The sequence below is a fragment of the Natrix helvetica genome, assembly GCF_964273705.1.
Source record: "Natrix helvetica genome assembly, chromosome: Z".
Classification (NCBI taxonomy): Eukaryota; Metazoa; Chordata; class Lepidosauria; order Squamata; family Natricidae; genus Natrix; species Natrix helvetica.
Window position 1 is genome coordinate 50,082,762 of NC_138554.1, and position 20,445 is coordinate 50,103,206.

Consider the following 20,445-nt stretch of genomic DNA (forward strand, 5'->3'; position numbering starts at 1 on the left):
TTGCCATAACATCCAGAAAACAAGTTGATTCCATAAACTACAATGAAACAAAACATGTTACTATAATGTAGAAGACATATTAGTAAGTATGTTGGAAATTGCAAATAACTGTTGATATATCTGTAATATAAATCATGTGAACAAAGCTTTATTTGCTATTGTACTGTTGTACTCCATACCCAAAAATTAGAAGATAAAATAGGTTAAGGAGCATGTCCAGCTTAATGCATTTTCTTCTAGTCTGTGAGGTGATATGAAAGTGTTTTGCCCTGACACTGGAATTTATTCTGCCCTGGTTACCAGGCTAGTGAGTGCTTCCTTGTGGGCTTTGATGTGGGACAAGTTAAGAAAAAATATTGATGGATTTCCTGCAATTACTCTCCCTAACATGAAGAGTTGAGAGAATAGAGAATTGGGCTGGAAACCAATTTTAACAGATTAATAGATTTGGAAGGGACTTTGCAGGTCATCTAGTCCAGCCCCCTGCCCAAGCAGGAAACCCTACATCTGTCTCTATTTAGGATTGAACTCATAACCTCCTGATTTAGCCATTTGCCAGAATTCTGATCTGCAGGGTGCAAGGGGCTTTCTGTGGACCAGGTGCTGCAGCTCCCATCCACTTTGTTGGTGATCCAAAGATTATTCCACAATACTCAGGCTGCCTCACTTTCTCTTGCCTGTTAGTCATTCATACTGTCTTCTTCATTCATCTTTCTCACTCATCTCTCCATCACTCACTGTGCTGCCATCATCACTTCATCACTTGCTTTTGCTCCACCGCCTTGAGCACTGCCAGTTCTCTCATTCTGTTACTCATCTCATGGCTGTCATTCATTCCATCATCCTCTCTTGCTCCATCACCCCCTTCAATTGGTTTTCTGGATCTTTCTTTTGCTCATTTAACTTTCTCTTTATCCTTCTCTTAGTTTTTATTTTTGCTATTGCTCACTGTGCTACTCTCTCCTACTTTCTGTGCCTCTTGCTGCTTACAACAGGTATGTAGGGATTGGGATTTAAAGACTCTGGTGGACGGACTCTTCTGCTTCAGCCAATGTACAAGCTGCCCATTCACTTAGCCAAATAGATAAAGAACCCACATAATGTCTAAGTAATGCTTCACATCAGATGAGCACAGCAGGCCAAAGCAACTATAGGAACTGAACTGATCTTAGCCTCTGTTCTATCATCACCCCAACAAATTCTTAAGCAAAATATCTTGTTCAGTGGTGGGATTCAATTTTTTTTTACTACTGGTTCTGTGGGCATGGCTTGGTGGATGTGGCAGGTAAAGGATACTGTAAAATCTCCATTCCCTCCCCACAAAATCCCAATTTCCTCCTGATCAGTTGGGACTAGGGAGGCAGAGAATAGATGGGGGCAGGGCCAGTCAGAGGTGGTATTTACTGGTTCTCCGAACTACTCAAATTTCCCCTACTGGTTCTCCAAAACTGGTCATAACCTGTTGAATACCAGCTCTGATCTTGTTGTACATAGGATAATCTTGTTAACCTGTTGCTGACTACCCAGACAATAAGACACAGCACTCCTGGAAGGCATTAGTGTGGGGAAAAAAATATAGGAGCAACTAGACTGCATCTATATGAATATTCACCTGGAACAAACCTTATAAATAAATGTAACACTACTGATTGTGTTTGAACATGATCACTTACAGCTACCAAATAGATTTTGTGGATTTGTGCAATACCATAAACTAATTATACAGTCTGTGTTCACTCAATAAGTTAGACAAAACTGTGGTTCATTAATTTGTGGTTCTGTGTTATTAATGCAACCCTGAATTGGCCCCCACTTTCTACTTTCTAGCCTGTAAAGTTTGCTATTCTATGCTTATAGCTAAGGGGTGTGTGTGTGAGAGAGAGAAATTATCAGTGTTTAATGATGCATTTGAACCAAATTTAATTCCTGGTCATTTTCTTGGCAACTCTATGGAAGTGCTTTGCCGTGGCCTTTTGCCAGGTAGTAGGTTGACTTCCCAGTCATGGGGGTGCTTATTGGTCTCTCATTCAGTATTTACCCTGCTTGGTTTCAGAGTCTAGTGTTGGAAGAAATGTCCTCCTTGGTTCAATTCCAAGTGGGGAAAAAGATTGGAAACATGGAGGGTGCTTAGAAAGATAGTTTAATGGTGGACAGGATAACATGGCTTGAGTTCCTGAACAGGATCACATGGCTTGAGCTCTTGAGCAGAATCACATGGCTTGTATTCCTGAACAAAAAAAGGGCAGAGATGCTGAGAGTCCCTGGGTTTTATGCCCTCTCTGGGACCCCACATTTCAGTTTCCTGTTCTTGTCTAAGAAATTATTCTGATTGGTTGTCAGACTCCCAGGGTCGGGGTCTTAGCTAACTTTGTAGGTTGTGTGCTAAGTTTGGTTGAAACTTGGTGGGTGGTACAATGAAGGGCAATGAGATGGAGTAGATCTTGATTATGTAAAATAGGCTGGCTCAGGCCTTATTGACCTATTAACAAAGGTGTGGGGAGCTATTAAGTCTGTTTCCTGCCTAAAAACATGTTTCTTTAGCTCAGGCCTTAATGGCCCATTGACAAAGGTGGGGTCAGAGTTTCTGCCTCTCTGAGTTTCTACTTCTCTTTTTAGGGGAAATATTCTGCCTTTTTAATAGTTTAATATTTCCAAAAATATTTTATTGTCTAGGAGAGGGGTGGGTTTTAACTTCCTATACCAGAAAGGGTAATTAGATTTGGCTATTCTCAACTACAACCTGAAATCTTCCTGCATGATCCAAATTCTGCAGGATTTTCATCAGAAGATAGAGTGAGTGAAAAAAAAAACTGAGTTGGAAGCAAAATGGTCCTTTCCAGCCTAATGCTAAATCACGGAGGGAGATATTAAATGTGAATTGACAAAACAAACAGGAGAAAGGTAGTTAGCTATAAACTGGATGGGAATCTGGACAAATTTCTTTCCATGGTGGCTTCCAGGATGGGACAGCAGCAGGTGGACTCTAGAGGATCTTTGTCAGGAAGCTAAGCTAGATGCGAGACCATTGACAGGAGCTTCCATCTTCCCTTCCCCTCTCCGCCCCGCCCCACCATCTGCTCGGCCCCACTTTGGCTAAAACCACACCCACCCCTTCTTCCTTCCCCTGGGGAGCTGAAGGCAGCAGTCAGCCCTTGCCAGTTGCCAGGAAGCGCTCGTAGGCGATGCCCTATGATTGGAACGCTGGGCTCATCCATCACGGCGGCGGCAGCGGCGGCGGCGCGCGCGTAGGGGGGCCTGCTTGCTCATCTTAGCCGTCAGGAGGGGCCATGCTGAGGCTACGGGTTTGAGGAGGCTGGTGGTCGGCTCCTTGGACAGGCGAAAGGCGACCCCAATCTTCCCTGGCTTTCACCATGAGTCCGGCGTGAGCTCAGCCGACAGCACAGGCGTCTCCATGGTGCAGGACAGCGGCATGTCACGCACACCTTACAGCTCCAGCCAAGACATCCAAATGGAGGTCTTAGACAACCCTGGCCTCCAGGTGCGTAACCGCCAGCCCGCTCTTCAGTCGGCTGCACCGGTCGGACGCCTTGCAGTCCATTAGGCGGAGAACAGCTTGGGTGTGATGTGGGAAACTTTGGACGTGGAGATCGTGTCCGAAAGAAAGGAGGGGCGGGGAGAAAATCAGAAGAACCGCGGCGGCGGCTGGAGAAAGAGGGAGTAGAAAGATCCAATGGATGCGACCGGGGGAGGGGGATCTTGCAAGACCCGACCTGGGTTGATGCACCCACATTCTGAGCTGAATTATTCCCCCCCCCCCCCCAATCTAGCACGTAACTGAGAGAAATGTTTTGCTGGAAGAGGATGGGGTGGAAGGGCACATTGTCGGTTTCTATTAATCGTCTCTACTGCCTCTGATCTTGAACTGCCGGCCACCCAGGAATGTCAGGCTCTTTGGGATGGGTGCTGAGATGCAATTCACTAAGTAGGACAAAAGCGGGTGGAGGGACGGCTGGTATGGGGGGCTTGGGCTAGCTAGCCAGTCGGTCCGGTGAGAAGTGTCGCTCAGCTTCAGGCCCTTTTCTTCTCCCTTGCGATCTTTAAATCTGTCCAAAGCCAACTGCGGGCGGCGGCACTTTCCGACCAAACTGAAAGTGGGGAATCGTCCTGTCTTGGTCCTTGAATTTCAGAAGGAGGGGAAGATATATATGATCTTGTGTTTGTGCCTTTTCATGTTTTCTTAGCATTTCCTCTCCCTCCCATCCCCAATACTCAATCCCCATACAAATTTGTTAAGAGTAAGATGGTAATAGGAGAAGCTCCTCAGGCTGATTCCAAGGAGGACTTTTTGAAGTGCATCAGCCTTTGATTACTAGTGCATCTTTCCAGATGTGTCAGAATTTCCAGCCAGTTGTGATCAGGAAAGTAGCCTGAGAATTAAATGACCACCACTGTTTGCTATTGAAGTTCAGATGTTTCCTCTGGCTCTCTACTCAAATAGAAATCAAGACTAGTGGATTCAGTATTGGTAATGATCCCCCCCAGTTTATGTGGGAAAATATTTATAGGGGTCTCAAAAAAGATAATTAATTTTATATCTAGCTATGGAGAAAACCTGGAACTTGATAATAAAGGTTTTCTCCTCTCCTACGCTTCTTCAGCTACTTTAGCCAGGAAATTGATGAATCTAAGAACAAGGTTCAGATAGATAAGAATTGACAGAATGATGCAAATATCTTTGATCTTTCAGGATAGAACAAGATGCATGGATGAAATATCCTAATTTGGGGGGAAATGATTTAATTGCACTATTCATCCTTTTCGATGTGTTAGGAATCTTCTACTCCTGCGTTTTAACTTTTCCAAGCGAGGAGTTCCTAATAATTACAGCATAATGACACCATATTGACTTTGCTTAATGTTTGTTTAGCTGCTAATTTTAGCTATAAGAGCTCCCCAAACAATATTTACTGGGTGGATTATTGGAAAATGGGTGGTGTTTTTATTTGCCAGCCACTTTTTAAAGGGATAAATTATTGGCCCAGACTAGAAATAAGGGATTCTCAGAAACTGCTATGCCTTATGGTTTTGATGAGCAAAAGAGAGAAGAGAAATTTTTAATATTAATAAATCTAGACAGGCAGTGGGAATTGGCAAATGCCAATGTACTCTTTATTGTGATGTATGTGGATAATGAGAGAATAGAACTGAGTGGCAGAATGTTTTAAAAGAAGAAGTTGAGCTACATGTGTCCTTTGATATGATCCCAACAAAAGAAAATACCAGTTTTCTCGTACTCACTTATGAACATCAGGAGTTTTAAAACATTTCAAGATAAAGGTAGATCTTAGAGGGAGGAGAAGGAAGAGAGACAGAGAGAGATCAAGTTGATAAGGAAGTAGCAGCTCCAATGCTCTCACTTGAGGAAAGAATCAAATGGAATGTAAGATGCTATTTTAGATTTTTCTATGATGATGGATGAATGTGTGGTCCTTTGCAAGATAAACCTCATGCAGGTAGCCTACTAAGCAATGCTAGATTGAGTATATGTGAGGTGGTAGTGGGCTCTTTGGAGCTAAAACATCTTCTGGCAATTCTTTTGTCCTGCTCTTCATGGTCCTCCACGTGTTGGATCCAGACTGCGTCTTGCAGCTATGAGTGACGCACGTGCCTGATTTAGAACAGGGAGAGGAAAAGCCTAAAAATACCAGCCTCATCTCTGCCTTCTTTTCCTGCCCTGCTTGGCCTTAGAACTACGAGAACCATGTCTATGGGGGGCCTAATAACAATGGGTTTCTCCTCAACCAGCTGTCCTATCTCTCTCTCTAGAGACATGCTTGTGAAGCGCCTGGCTCATTCCTGGTCTGCTCCCCCTCCCCCCTTCTCAGGATCAGTGCAAAGGGTTGGTTCATGGGGAGGGAACATTCTCCCTCGGAATATGGACAGAGGCATGATTCTTAGAAGCAGGTGAAGGAAAGAAGCTTAAATTGATATCCTCTCTCTTAAAAAAGGAACTTGGTGTTACCAGCTTGCTATGAAAAGAAAAAGCCACAGGTTTTAACTGTAGCGGGAGTAAGAATTAACTAACCAGCAAATATATTGGGGTGGGGGGATTAAGCAAGGGGTCTTCCTGCTTATGGTTACATGGGTGGAGGGAGAGGAGCCCACTTTTTATTTTTATTTTTAGTAGAATTTCTTAATTTTCTTAAATGAAAATTGCACTAAATCCCCCTGACTTTTTTCTGCTCAATAATCTTCTGATTGGATTATGTCATCTATAGTGTAATATTGATCCTCAAATGCTCAGAAAATTATTCATGATCCTCTCAGTAGTCATTCCTACAGCCTTGATAAATCAGCTTTGATTTGGATGATCCAGACTGAATTTTTAAAAAGGCTCATGGTTAAGGAACATGGACACTTGACAGTTCACAGCTCTTAAACTGGATTAGGTACTGGTTGATGAGATCTGAAAAACAATAAACTATCAATGTTTCTCTCTCAGCTTGGAAAAAAAAAGTGAGGAATGTTGGTTATGATAATTGGGCCAACTCTTACTAATTTTTCCTAAAGAAGGCACCATGGTGGAATTTTTCCAAAACCACTCCATTGACCAACAACAACAAAAGTAAATATGGCAATTGAAACCCTTACAACAAAGTCCCACCCTCTGTATGTGTTGCATGTGTGACAGAATTTTATAGTCCAATCAAGCCAATAAAGGACTCTCCCATTGCAGAATTCCTGATATAATGCATCTAAAAAAGCATGTGTTTTTCTACAATAGTTCTTTTTCAAATTACAATGTATTGCAAAGCCTTGGCATGTGGAACAACACTGTCAGGCTCAAAGTTTTGTACCTTGTTGAAGTGCTTACTTGTGTGAATTTAGGGACCTGACTTGTGTGTATCAAACCAAAAGCAATGAAATGGTGGCACACATCATTAAGGTATTTACACTTCAAAAAAATTGTTTTGGGCTTTTTTTTAATGCTCTTCTGATTTGCATTTTTGCTTTACATGCAAGAGAGGTAGTAGCATTGTAACAGACCTTTGTGAGAGGATTTACATAGCACAGTTTCTTTAGTGAGGAGATTGCCATGCTATTGGGGTTTGTGAATCATGACATGATTTAGTGTTATTTGTGAATCGGGTCACTGTGTCTTGTTCAAAAACAAGTAAATTTGGGTGAAAAAACATGTTTTCTGCAGCATGTAATGGCACCTGCAGCATGCATTCTCTGAAGAATTCTAGCATTCTCACTGAGGAATTCTTGGAGTTGAAATCCACACAACTTAGTTATCACTGTTGAGAAACATTGAGTTAAAGAATATGGAACATGTTCTTCAACTGTCTGAAGATGGGGGTCTATATTATCCCTCTGCTGGATTAGAGTATATTTTTACTGCAGCATTGTGTGTATCCACACTTTTGGTCACCTACTTTACCTACTTGTGTATGTTTTTCTGAATTCATGCTACTCTTGACCTTTGTATGTTTTTCCAATTAGGGGAAGTATAGCAAAAGGAAGAACCGCTTCAAACGTTCTGATGGCAGCACCTCTTCTGACACAACGTCAAACAGCTTCGTTAGGCAGGTAAGAGCAACAAAAAAAGAGCACGAATTATGCTTGAAAAAGGAAGATGGGTAGGGGACGACTACTAAATTCATGACTTAGAAATTAAAGACTTGGGTTGATGTCATACTAAACTGCAGTTTGCTGTCTTTCTGACTTGCCTTCCACCCAGTTTTGAATCCTGTCAACTGCATGGACTAGTTCCTTGCATTTGTGAAATAATTTGCCACGGCTTATATTAGAACTCCTTGTCTCTAACCTGGTGCTTTTACCATTATACTAAAGAGTTCTCTTGTTTAAATATATATTCTTAAATTATAAACTTCATGCTTGGCCATAAGGTGGTTGATATATTCTGGGGTGAGCATATTTCTAAATTCAGTCAGGGGGCTTTTCCTTACCTGCACCTCGCCACGGCACAAACAAATCTTAGTAATCTTTTTCTGCTATGTCCCCATGAGATTGCTCCACCTCCACGGGCTTCTGCAGGATGTGGTCAAAAAAGTCAAGATGGCAGTCACAACACTGATTAAAGACCCATCTGCTTTTTTATGTACAACACAACATGGCCATCATCTTGACTTTTTTGATCACACTCCCTGAAAATCTATCAGCCCAGCCCAACATGAGCAAGCAAGTTTAGACTATTTTCAGCTATAATAGTTTTTAATCCCCACCCCCTTTTTCAAGCATTCTCCAAAGGCAGCTCCAAGAAAGTGAAGTAAGTTTATCTAATGGACCATCTCTTGCCAGTCACATCTACCTGACCCATCAGAGTGGGGAGGTAGGGAATATTGTGGGTTTCATCCCTGAGGGAGATATACCTGGTGGGGCCCAGAAGAAGGACCTTTTCCGTGGTGGCCCCCTTTCTCTAGAACACCATCCCCCAAGAGATTAGAATGGCCCCACTCTAACACTCTTCCGGCATTGAAGACCTGGTTCTGCCAGTGGGCCTGGGAACCCAGAGTGGGTTGGAAGACATTAAATGGCTCGTGTGATCTGCTGTCGCCTGGGCAGGTGGATGGGTGGAAGGTGGGGGATGCTTTTGTTGTACTATATTAATTTATTTGATTCTTTTTGTTAGTTTTTATTGTTTTAAATGTGGTTTTGTATTCTGTAAGTTGCCTTAAGTTGCTCTGGGTGAATAGGCGGCAATATAAATTTATATATATAAATATAAATAAATAAACAAACAAACCCAGTGGCTGAAACAGAGGCAATGATCAACCATAGGGACAGCAAATATTATGCTGATTGAAAATGTTAGCCTAGATTAGTTTTCTGCTGATTCGAAGACAGGTAAACAGCCCTTCAACTCAAAAACGGGGAAAGCCCATGGCTTAATATATTTTCAAAGCATTTCCCAACCATGATGAGTTACAGGTGAATAGCCTCCCACAGAATTCCACAGCCATAACCATAACCATTGCTGAGAATTTATTGATATCCAGTCTCCGGCAACTTTCCACTGGTGGAAACAATACTCTTCTTAACAATGTACTTTACTTTCAGAATTCACATATTTCTGAGATTTCTTTTCCACCCTTCAACAACTTTTTTATTACAAGGTTGCCATTTTCTTCACTTGTTGTATATGTGCAGCTCAAAGAAGAATAAATAAAAGGGGATTTCAGTGTGGGGAAGAAATTGGGTTTCTTCCCACATACACTTCAGTAATTTCTTTCTTGGTCTAGAGGTTTTATGCTCCTCCACTTCATCTGTTTGCTGGACTTTTTATTTGTTTCCTTTCTATTTCTCACCTGTTTTTAAAATATTGCCAAAATGTCAAAGGTCTCTAAAGTTTTTGGGGAAATAAAATGATGAGACATTTATTTTATCCTTTCTTTTTCATTTCCAAGATGTAAATCTACAATTTATTTTCCTACTCTTGTTCCCACTTCTTCTAAAGAGGAACCAGTTTTTTCCCATACACTATATTTCTTTTTGCAACTATAAGTCCATACTTTTCCTGATGTGAAGTAACACTATCTAAAACAGGGGTGTCAAACTCACATTGTCATGGTGGCATCATATGATGTATTGGGACTTCCCCTCCTTCGCTAAATGGTGAGGGGCGTGGCCAGCATGTGACACATCTGGTCTGCAGGCCAGGAATTTGACAGCCTGGTCTAAAGCATACTCCTAGGTCTCTTTTCATAAAGTGCTCTGAAAATAAAGCAGCAGCAGATGCTACTTGGGAATATGGACTGTAATCCTCCATTTATGGGCCTGGGAGAAAGCCGCTCTGACTGAACAGCAATAATTCTTGAGTAACTATAAAATTTGGATCTATGAAATGTAACCCTTCAAATGAAACAAACAAAATGTTAGAAAGTTATTATATTTATGTAGTTACTTACCAAGCACATCTAAATTATATTAAAGTAATCAAAATAACTTTATAATCACCAAGACATGTCACAACCTTTAAGCCACTAATGCCTCGAAATTGAAAGGTGAAAAATTTGACACACCCTCAACAGTCCCTTCAGTATATGAAGGATCTAAATGACCGAAGCAACAGAGGCAGAGGGGAAAAGTATTCTATGTTGAAATGATGAACAAAGAGTTGTGTCGTACATGATGATAAGCCAAATACAGTTATCTGCTGAGTTCCTAAACTATGCTGGAGAGGAGACATGTTTCAAGGTTTTCAGGATGAAACTTTGTTAAGCTTGCTATAGGACATGCTGTAATTCTAATGTGTCTTCTACCTTAAAAAGGTGAAAAATATAATAACAATTTGGAAGCAGTAGCAGCAAGACATTCTGTGGTTTGAAGAAACTTCAGTGAGTTGATTATAAATTTGCCACCCAAGTATTATGACAAGTTTCCATTGGTTTATCCAAATAGGATGTTCGTACTTCCAGATGTCACATCAATACTTAGAATGAAACCTTACTCTAAAATATGTTTGTGAGGATTAGGTTCCTGTTATTCTTGAAAGTGTGAGTGTTAGACACTTGCTCTAACTACAGTGGTTTCCACCAAGGTCCTCTGTTTCGACGGGAACAGTGGTTTAATCCTATTGGTCGAAGGGTCTGGCAGCTCCCTATAAAAGGGCTGCTGTCAGACTCAACCTTCACTGGATTGTTCTCACTTGTTGTACTTAATAAAGAGCTGTTGTTACTGTTAAGCCTGTGTGTGCGTATCCATTACCCAATCTAACACTGGCGACGAAGGTGGGATTGGAAGGCAACTAGGCGAACTGAAAGAGCATAGCAATCCAGCAAGTACATCCAGGTCGGAGCTCAGCATGGCTTTGAGCAGCCATTTTTGAGCGGCAAACTCAAAACACCCTCTGAACACAAAATGGCCATGCACGCTCCACCGACTCCGTATGACCCAGTCACTGAGCACTGGGACTTGTACATTCTACAATTTGACTGCTTCCTCGAGGCAAACGACCTCATGGGCCTTTCTGAAGGCCGCAAGAAGAACATGTTCCTCAGATACTGTGACTGGGAAGTGTTCGAGACGGCGAAAGACCTCTCTGAGCTGACACCACTACAATCAGTCATCTGGTCCATGCTTCAGCAGACGGTGAGGACTCACTATGTGCCCAAGCTGTCCAAGCACATTCGCCGGCATGAGTTTAACATCAGGAACCAGAAAGAGAGCAAGTTGATTAATGAGTATGTTGTGGCGTTTTGCAAGGCCACAGAGCACTGCGAATTCCGAGACCTGGACGAACTGATTCTAGACTGCATAATTTGCGGTGTGCGGGACATTAACCTATAGAGGAGGTTACTCGCTAAATCTAACCTCACTCTGCAGATCGCACTGGACGAGGCCAGGGCGTCTGAATCAGCCGTCAAATCTACTGAGACTCTGCAGCGCCAAAGCGCTCCACAAGACGCGCGAAAGAATACATGTGTATATCGTGAGGCTGCAGAGCCCAACAGCTCAGAGGGCGAGGAAGATGACAGCTGCCGCATGCGCAGTAGCGCGCCCAGTACACCCAGTGCCACTACAGGGAGAAGCCCCTCCGAGCTTTTCATGGGTCGCCAGCTAAGGTCCCACTTAGACCGCTACACCCCAATTATTCTGCCTCATCGCCCCCAGACTCCACAAGCAAGATTCGGACATTTAGTGTAGGGGATTCGGTATATATCCACAACTACGCCGGGGGAACTCTGTGGATCCCTGCCATAGTGATAGGCATCACCGGCCCTCGCTCTTACCTCCTAGAGCTCGAGGATGGTAGGAATTGGAGAAGGCATATTGACCAACTCCGTGGCCGCCTCTCCAACTCCACTCTTAGACAACCAGAGGTAACTTCTGCACGAGTTAGCCAAAGCCCTACCCAAATGGAGCAAATACTCACTCCTTCCACGGCCAGCTCAAGCCCGATGGTACCGGGAAACATATCTGCTTATGTTGCAGGCCCGTGGCGAGCTCCAAACGAACTGGCTCTAGAAGCTCCAGCTGCGGCCTGTGAAAGGTTCCAGGAGCTTTCCACCAAGCAGAGCTGCGGAACAAACAGGTCTCTCCGACCTGTCCAAGGGAACCCCTCCTACTGAACTGTGCAGGTCAGGCAAAGCTACCCAAAAGCCCGCCTACCCGTGTGACTACATAACAAGTAGAATTGTTCCATCCAAGAAGGGAGGTGTGTTAGATACTTGCTCTAACTACAGTGGTTTCCACCAAGGTCCTCTGTTCTGGCGGGAACAGAGGTTTAATCCTATTGGTCGAAGGGTCTGACAGCTCTCTATAAAAGGGCTGCTGTCAGACTCAACCTTCGCTGGATTGTTCTCATATGTTGTACTTAATAAAGAGCTGTTGTTACCGTTAAGCCTGTGTGTGCCTATCCATTACCCAATCTAACAGTGAGGACTCTGTGTTTCAGATGATAAAACTTAAGGCCAGTGATGTCACTTATATAACACAAGTTACTACCGAATTTTGTCTAATGCAAGGGAACTCCATTCAGTTGAGCTCTGGAACATCTAGATTTCCAGGTCATGTCATTGTCATCAATTAAGTGAATGCTTTGGCAATATCCCACAAAATGACATGACCCAGTCTCTGTATTTATTTAATATATATCATTCTGTGAAGCTGTATTTAAGGACCACTTAAAAGGTTTTTAAAAAAATTTCATGAAACTTTGTTATAAACATCACAAGGCCATGATCTAAAAGAGTAATAGCATTTTTATTACATGTATTCAGCTTAAGAAACCAACATATGAGATATAAGGAATTAACCTACATGGAAATAGTATATTCATATCTAAAGAAAATGTATGGAACATCTTTCCTGCAGTGTACATACATTTTTTAATATATACATATATGTATATATATATATATATATATATATATATATATATATATATATATATATATATATATATATATATATATATATATATATATATATATATATATATATATATATATATATATATATATATATATATATATATATATATATATATATATATATATACACACATACACACATATGCACACACACACACACGAAAATATGAGAAAGCTCACACTATGTGGCAGAGATTCTTCAGCTATAAGGAAAGAAAAAAATCTATCTAGCTCTTTTGGCAAAGCTAATACTTCATATTTTAGAGCTCTACAAAGAAGAACTACGGTAGTTGTTTTTTCTTCGCTTGCTCAGAATCCCAATAACAAACACATTGGACTGATGGGAATGTGCTTCCAGAGACAATAACTTATTCTGAAGTAACTTATTAGCCTTCAATGAACTAGTTATAGATTTACCTTCTTTGTGTTTTCCAGCTGAGATAACTTTATTCTCGGTCATGTCCAAACGAGTGTAAAATATTTACAGTGTTATAATAGCTTTTATCTCTTCACCCATCTAAAATAATGTTGCCATTGTAATATTCACCAACATCATTGTTGTCTTATGGGGAAGATGAGATTGATATTTTCCTGAGCACTTGCTAAACAAGCAACAAATATATCCTATATGATAATCAGAGCAGAACAAAATTATCTATTTCTGGTTTTGGAGAATGCCTGCTTGTCAAAATATACTAACAACTAAGTTACTTGTTGTTAGAAGATATGAATGTGCACAGAAAGTTTGTTCACGTAGTTCACTAAGCAAACCATAACTTCATTAAGCAAGCCTGTGGTTTTGTTTGTGTGTAACACAAAACTGTAAATCAGGATTTGCAATCCATAGTGATGCTCAGTCAAACCCAGATAAATCACATTATAGTACTGCTTTGTATGATTCAAACACTTATTTTTTTTTGACAAGTGATGATGGTTGTATACACCCTCACTCTCTGAGATCAAAGAAACAGCATTTGCACTTCTCCACTACAATATTTTTGTTGTTCATGTTTGTCTGTTTCAGCTGCTTTGTCAGTTTCTTGCCTTAGCAAATAAAAAATAAACAGAAAACATTTCTTCCATTGCACAGGGAAGCAATGAGGTTGCTATAGCAATTCTCCATCTGCTGAGTGTCTGGAAGGACAGAAGTGAAGCATCTATCAAAGCATTTATAAAGCAAATAGGAGAAACATATTTCAATTTACATTTAGCCCTGGCTCTGAAATAGAAATTGCCTGGGTTACCCTAAGAAGGTCTCTGTTTATGAAGACAGAGACAAGGGATAAAAGAATGCAACGTTGTGGATAAGACGAAAATCAAATAAATAGAATAATAACAAATTGTAACCTGATCTACTCTAAACATTTTGAACAGAGAGCAATGTTAAAATCAGGAAATATGGACAAGTACTGAAAAAAATCAATTGATCACTTGGCCATCAAAAGTTAATTTAAATGTATCCAGAAAATTGACAGTCCTCTGAAGACAATTATACCCTGCCTATGTTTTTTTTTTAAAGGTTACAAGTAAAAGAATAAGAAATCTAAGTTATTGGAAAAATATCAAATGAACTCTGCTGCTGATGGCAACTAATTCAGCAATTTTGATGGAATTTTGTCTCATTGGTTCATGAGCGGGGAGCAGCTGTAGCCCTCTAGGCTTCACCTCCCATCAGCCCATATTCCTGGTTATGTTGGTTGGGACTGGTAAGGATTAGAGACCAACAGCCTTCTTTTAAAGGGCCACAAATTCTCCAATTTGTTCCATTCATCTGTTTGATGAATGAAAGCAGGAATATGCTGTGTTTCATATAAGCCCAACATAGCTGTTTTAAAATGAGGTCAAGTGAGAAAAATAGAGGGAAGTAGATTTTTGAGCATACTGTTTCTTCAGTTTGTTTTTTACTGGGCTAGGTATTCTATAAGTCAATATTGTACATTTGATATTATAAGCTTCTCCACGTACTCCACGTAGACACACATCATGCACATGAACTTTGTTTTGAATGTGTGAATGGAAAAAACAAAGAAATGGAAGAAGAGGGAGAGGGAGAGCATCAGTGACCTAGACTTGCATTGCCATAGTGATGACGCAGGAGGTAGTTGCTATGGAGGAGATCCCTAAGCGATCCTTCAGCACAGCACCAGCACACATTTAAAAGCTATCATGCTATGCAAGCCCTTTATTTACAGCAGAGGTACTTTGTGGTACAGAGTATCACATCGAGTCCAGGCTTAGAGAACTGGGCACAAATCATGGCAAAAAGTTATTTTAGAATCCTAGCAAGGGGCTGTTAGTCTTAGAGTGAGCAGTTTGAATAAGTGGAAACAGCGAAGGTCAACCTGGTTTGGAGAAGAATTACAAATTTCTTGTCTGAAAAACGTGCAGCAGGAGAAACCAAATGTCCTCTCTTAGTCAGGGGGGGGGGGGCGTGTAAACCCTGGATCCCAAATTAGCAATTCAGAGCTCACCAGTACAGTCTACAAAAGGGAAGGCTTCTTCTTCCCCCATCCCAACCCTACCTTCCATATCTTGTTGATTGTAGACTGTGGGGAAATAATTGGGAGAACAATGTGTGGAGTCCAAAGAGGGATGCAACTACATGATATTAAGGAGATTTGGGTTTAAACAGGTTTAGACACATCATTATTTCTTCTTCTTCTTGATATCCTCAGGCTAGTAGATTGATTGAATGAACCAAACCAGTGTGGTTTATTTATGAGTTATGGTTAGTATGCTCTTTAAACTTAGCCAAGCATGGGTTGTTCAATAAGTAACTTACAACTTAATGCAGAGATGTACATTTGTGGATTCCATTTCAATTTTTCAAATCTTTGTATCCTCAGAGCCCTAAAAAACCAGACTGACGGTTTCTGCCTATTTCTGGTAGGAAATAGATAAAGATTATAATAAGTTGTACATATACACACAGAGAGAAATATGCACACAAACACACTCATGAAAAATATTTTAAATAAAACAATGTACTGTAAATCCTGAAATAAACATAGCAATATAATTGTAAAAAAACATTAAAAATTATCCCCACTATCTTATCTGCTTACATGATACCTCTTCATCTACTCTGAAGCTTACAGCCATACCCTGGACCAGGTCATGAGCAACCCAGAATAATTTAATGTGTGAATATATTCACTGTGTGTATATTGCATTTGGATTTATTTTTCAGCAAAATTCCCTATAGCACACTAGTAATTATAGCTACAGTAAGAATGTGTGCTGCTCTTGGCTCCTTGTCAGAAAATTTGGATGCCACATAATTATATGAATAAAAATCTGAAATAGAGATTCCGTTATTTACAGGAAAAGGGTCAAGGAAGCAGTGTTTGTAAGATGCAGAATTACCGGTATCAACAAAATCTTAGGGGAGTGTATGACATTAAGAAATATCATATAAAGGTTAAATCATTTTTAAATGTTTGTAAGGAGCAATAATGACAAGAAGGGCTTGTACTCATAAAGAAAAGCATAATACTCTGTTGGAATGTATATGTGGGTCTTTAACATGCACACATTTTCTATATTGATGTGCAACCAACTCATTTTTTCCACAGATGAGGTACAGAAGATTTCTAATTCTTCATTCAAATGCATTTGTTTTTAACGGTGTTTTTAATACAACTGTTAAAGCAGTTGCGTCATATTGTAGATTTGAAGTTGCATCATATTTTAGGCCTGCAAGAAGACATGTGTAAATTAATGAATAACAGACGTGCTGTCCTTGTATTCGTGCAAGATCCAGAGAACTAATTCTGAATTACTTTCACTGAGTGCATAGCTAATTGATTAGATTAAGGAAAGCCCAAATGCTCCCACCACATCCTGCCTGGGTAATTGTGACATTTGGTCCCACTATTTCAGAAAACAGAAATTCTTAAATTTCAGGACTCATTATAATATTAAATTCTAATTCCCCCCAACTGTAAAGTTGTTGTAACACTGGATGAGCACTGGATAAGTATATTATGTGGACCCAGCCATTTTGATTTGTAAACCATGATTTATAATATAGGAATTGTGGAATCTAATGACTTGTACTTTATCCAATAAACTAAAGTTAAGGAAACAAAATGATTTATAATATAATGGCTCAACGTGGAAGCAAATTAGACAATCAGCTATAATACATTATAAGCAAATATACTGGAAGATATACTTGGATATACTTCATCACTTGTAACAAAAAAAAGAATGAGGAATTGCTTCTGCCACTGTTTTAGAGGAGAAGCAGAGTATAGAAGTTCATTTCTTGGCTACATCAAGAGCCTTTAATTCTCCATCAAGGGGGCAGGCAAAGCCGCAAAGAAAGAAGCAGTGAGAACTGAAAATAAATATCCCATTGCTTTTATTGTTTGATTAGATTCTTATTAATTTCCCAGTATTTCCCACAGTGGGGGTTGGTGTGGTGTAAAATATATTCTTATCTCAGAGCTTCACCTATTCTGCCTTCCCCCCCAAAAGCTGCTCTTTTCTTAGAGTATTTTATTACTACCTGCTAGCTCTTCTTTGCCTCTTTCAAGTACAGCCAATGGTGCATTCAGAAAGCTTAGAGGTTAAAATGGCTTCATTCACTAATAGAAGGATGAGGATGGATCACATTGACTTGAACTGTTACGTTGGTGCAGTTTGAAACATCCCTTTTAGGCTAATAAAAAACCTCCAGGTATGAGCATGATAGATAAATTACTACTTTATATAAAGTGAGCTATCTGAGAAAGATCTTAAATACATGGGAATGAGATCCTTGAAAATTGAATTATTTATTCCAATTGAGATTGGAATACTGGATTTAAAAGCAATTAGGGAGTCCTCCATATAGGAATTTGAAATGATACAGTAGTATCATGAATGAAGTCCATTTTCTTCCACTTTGGCTGAAGCTGAAGCTCCATGGAACATTGAGGTTACCTCCATAGATGGTAATTTCCATTAGCATTCTCTCCTGTATTCCACCCTCCCTGTAGCAATGTTCCCTCTAATTTTTTTTCAGTGTGAGCAGAAAAGTATAGTGTTTGAGCGGCACATTTTCATGCCTGAGCACCTGAATTTTTTTCACGGATGTCACCTAAGATAACAACGAAATCAGTATTATTTGAAACTCAAAGTTATGTTTATTCAAGGTACCCGCTTAATTAAAAGTGTTATATAATGTCAGTATCACTTAACAACGCTCCTGCTTAGCAACCAAAATGTTGGTTCAGAAACTCTGCCATTTGAAGTGCGCAAGTCTTAAAGCTGTCAAGTTACAAGACCTTTGCACCCCTAACCCTTTAGAAAAAAAAACCCAGGGGTGTTCAAACTTGACAGCTTTTAAGACTTGTGGACTTCAATTCCCAGAATTCCTCCTCCAGTCATGTTGCTCTTTTGCCTCGGCGCCGCTCCGGCTACCTCCGTCCGGACTGGCAGCTGCGGCGACATCATCATCCTGGATCTGCTCCATCTTCAATTTTTTCATCAGGGGCAGGGCCGCTGCTGAAGATGCCGATGAGCCCCCGCCGCCACCAGAATAACTGCTGCCGCCGCCGCCTCCAACAGCACCACTGTATTTGCTGCCCGGCATTGCGGCTGAGGTGAAGCCGCCAAAGCTCCTGCCGGCACCGCCACGTGGCAGCAGTGGCGGTGCCTCCTCCTCCGTTCGGAGCACCTGAGCTGGGCCCCACGTTATCCCTGCTGCCTCTTCCTCCACCACCATGTTTTTGAGGAGCCATGAAGCCTTATTTTTCCTGCTCCCACCCCCTCCGCTGCTTTCCTACTGGCTCCTCACCACCTCACATTTGCCAGGGCTCCAGCAACCTTTTCCCCTCCCGTGGTCAGTTTGCACCTGCCGTACAGCTCCCGCCTTGCAGGAAAAAAAAGCCTCATGGCTCCTCAAAAGCACGGCAGCAGAGGAGGAGGCAGCAGGGGTTATGTGGGGTCCAGCTCAGGTGTTCCGAGCGGAGGGGGAGGCACCACCGCTGCTGCCATGGGTGGGGGCACCAACAGGAACTTTGGTGGCTTCACCTCAGCCGCAGTGCCGGGCGGCAAATCCAGCAGTGCTGTTGGAGGAGGAGGAGGCGGCAGCAATTATTCTGGTGGTGGCGGGGGCTTTGGCAGCTTCATTTCAAACTACGCAAACTACCGTCAGTTGCCCCGTGCTCATCAAAGCAAGTCTGTGGAGATCAGCCGCCGCTGCCATGGGTGGGGGCACCGGCGGGAACTTTGGTGGCTTCACCTCAGCCGCAGTGCTGGGTGGCAAATCCAGCAGTGCTGTTGGAGGAGGAGAAGGCGGCAGCAGTTATTCTGGTGGCAGCGGGGGCTTTGGCGGCTTCACCTCAAACTACGCAAACTACCGTCATTCGCCCCATGCACATCAAAGCAAGTCTGTGGAGGTCCTTTGCGGGCGGCCAGTTTTAGCCGCCTGCAAAGGACTTCCACAGACTTGCTTTGATGTGCACAGGGCGAATGACGGTAGTTTGAGCGGCGCAGCTGGCCCCTAGGAGGTCCTAGGAGACCGGTTGTGCCGCATAAGCTCCTGTCGCTGTCCCCACCCCCGTGCCCGTGCTAACCCTAACCAGGACAGAAAATCCCTCAGCTTCCGGAGCCTGTGACATTAGAAATCACTGCGCGGCAGTTGGAAACTACTGCATGGTGCTTTCTTGCCATGTGCGCGCCCGCGCAGCCGCGCACTTTAGAGGGAACATTGCCCTGTAGTTGGAAAAGCTCTGGAACACTATGTGAATCTTTTTTTTTTTGCAGTCCGACTTGCTTTCTTCTTCTTTTGTTACAAAACCAAACTTGCTGGAGTACTGGCAGCCTGAGTGTTCTCTGTTGATCAGTTGGAGGAATGCTAGTCTACTCAGGAAGAATTCTCAATAACTGAGCAAATATCCACATTATAACATAATCTGTTTTTTTGGGTGGCTGGAACAGTTGCAAAGGAAACTTTATGGAGTTAGTGCTCTATCTAGAACTGACTTCAAATGACCTGTTCAAATTCTTCACTACATTTCTCTATATATTAATCAAATTTGTATGGCTGCCCATTTCACGGAAAATGCTGAGGAAAAAAATAATGCATAGAGGGATATTAATAATAAAGGAGTGACCTCATGAGAGCACCATCTCTTGGAGGTTTGAGGTCTGCTGGAATAACCAGATTTTTAGGGACCTGAGGAAGGGATGCGGTTATTCAGTGGCTAAGCCACTGAGCTTGTCGATCAGAAAGGTCGGCAATTCAGCGGTTCGAATCCCTAGTGCTGCATAACCGAGTGAGCTCCAGTTACTTGTCCCAGCTTCTGCCAACCTAGCAGTTCGAAAGCATGTAAAAAATGCAAGTAGAAAAATAGGGACCATCTTTGGTGGGAAGGTAACAGCACTCAATGCGCCTTCGGTGTTTAGTCATGCCGGCCACATGACTACGGAGACATCTTCAGACGGTGCTGGCTCTTTGGTTTTGAAATGGAGATGAACACTGCCCTCTAGAGTCGAGAACGACTAGCACGTATGTGCGAGGGGAACCTCTACCTTTAGCAAGGTGAGGAGTGATGAGACCTACTTTACCTCAGGGGAGAGAAGATTTTACAAT

General features: G+C 41.8%; 1 protein-coding gene across 1 annotated transcript in view; it reads left to right on the top strand.

Moving 5' to 3' along the window:
• Positions 1-3,376: 3,376 nt before the first annotated feature.
• Positions 3,377-20,445, top strand: part of CACNB1 (calcium voltage-gated channel auxiliary subunit beta 1) — a 70,936-nt gene continuing 53,867 nt past the window's right edge. The window contains exons 1-2 of the mRNA XM_081969751.1: positions 3,377-3,499; positions 7,468-7,554. Of these exons, the coding sequence (XP_081825877.1) occupies positions 3,413-3,499; positions 7,468-7,554 (174 nt within the window). The 5' untranslated portion in view covers positions 3,377-3,412. The remainder of the gene's footprint in view (positions 3,500-7,467; positions 7,555-20,445) is intronic.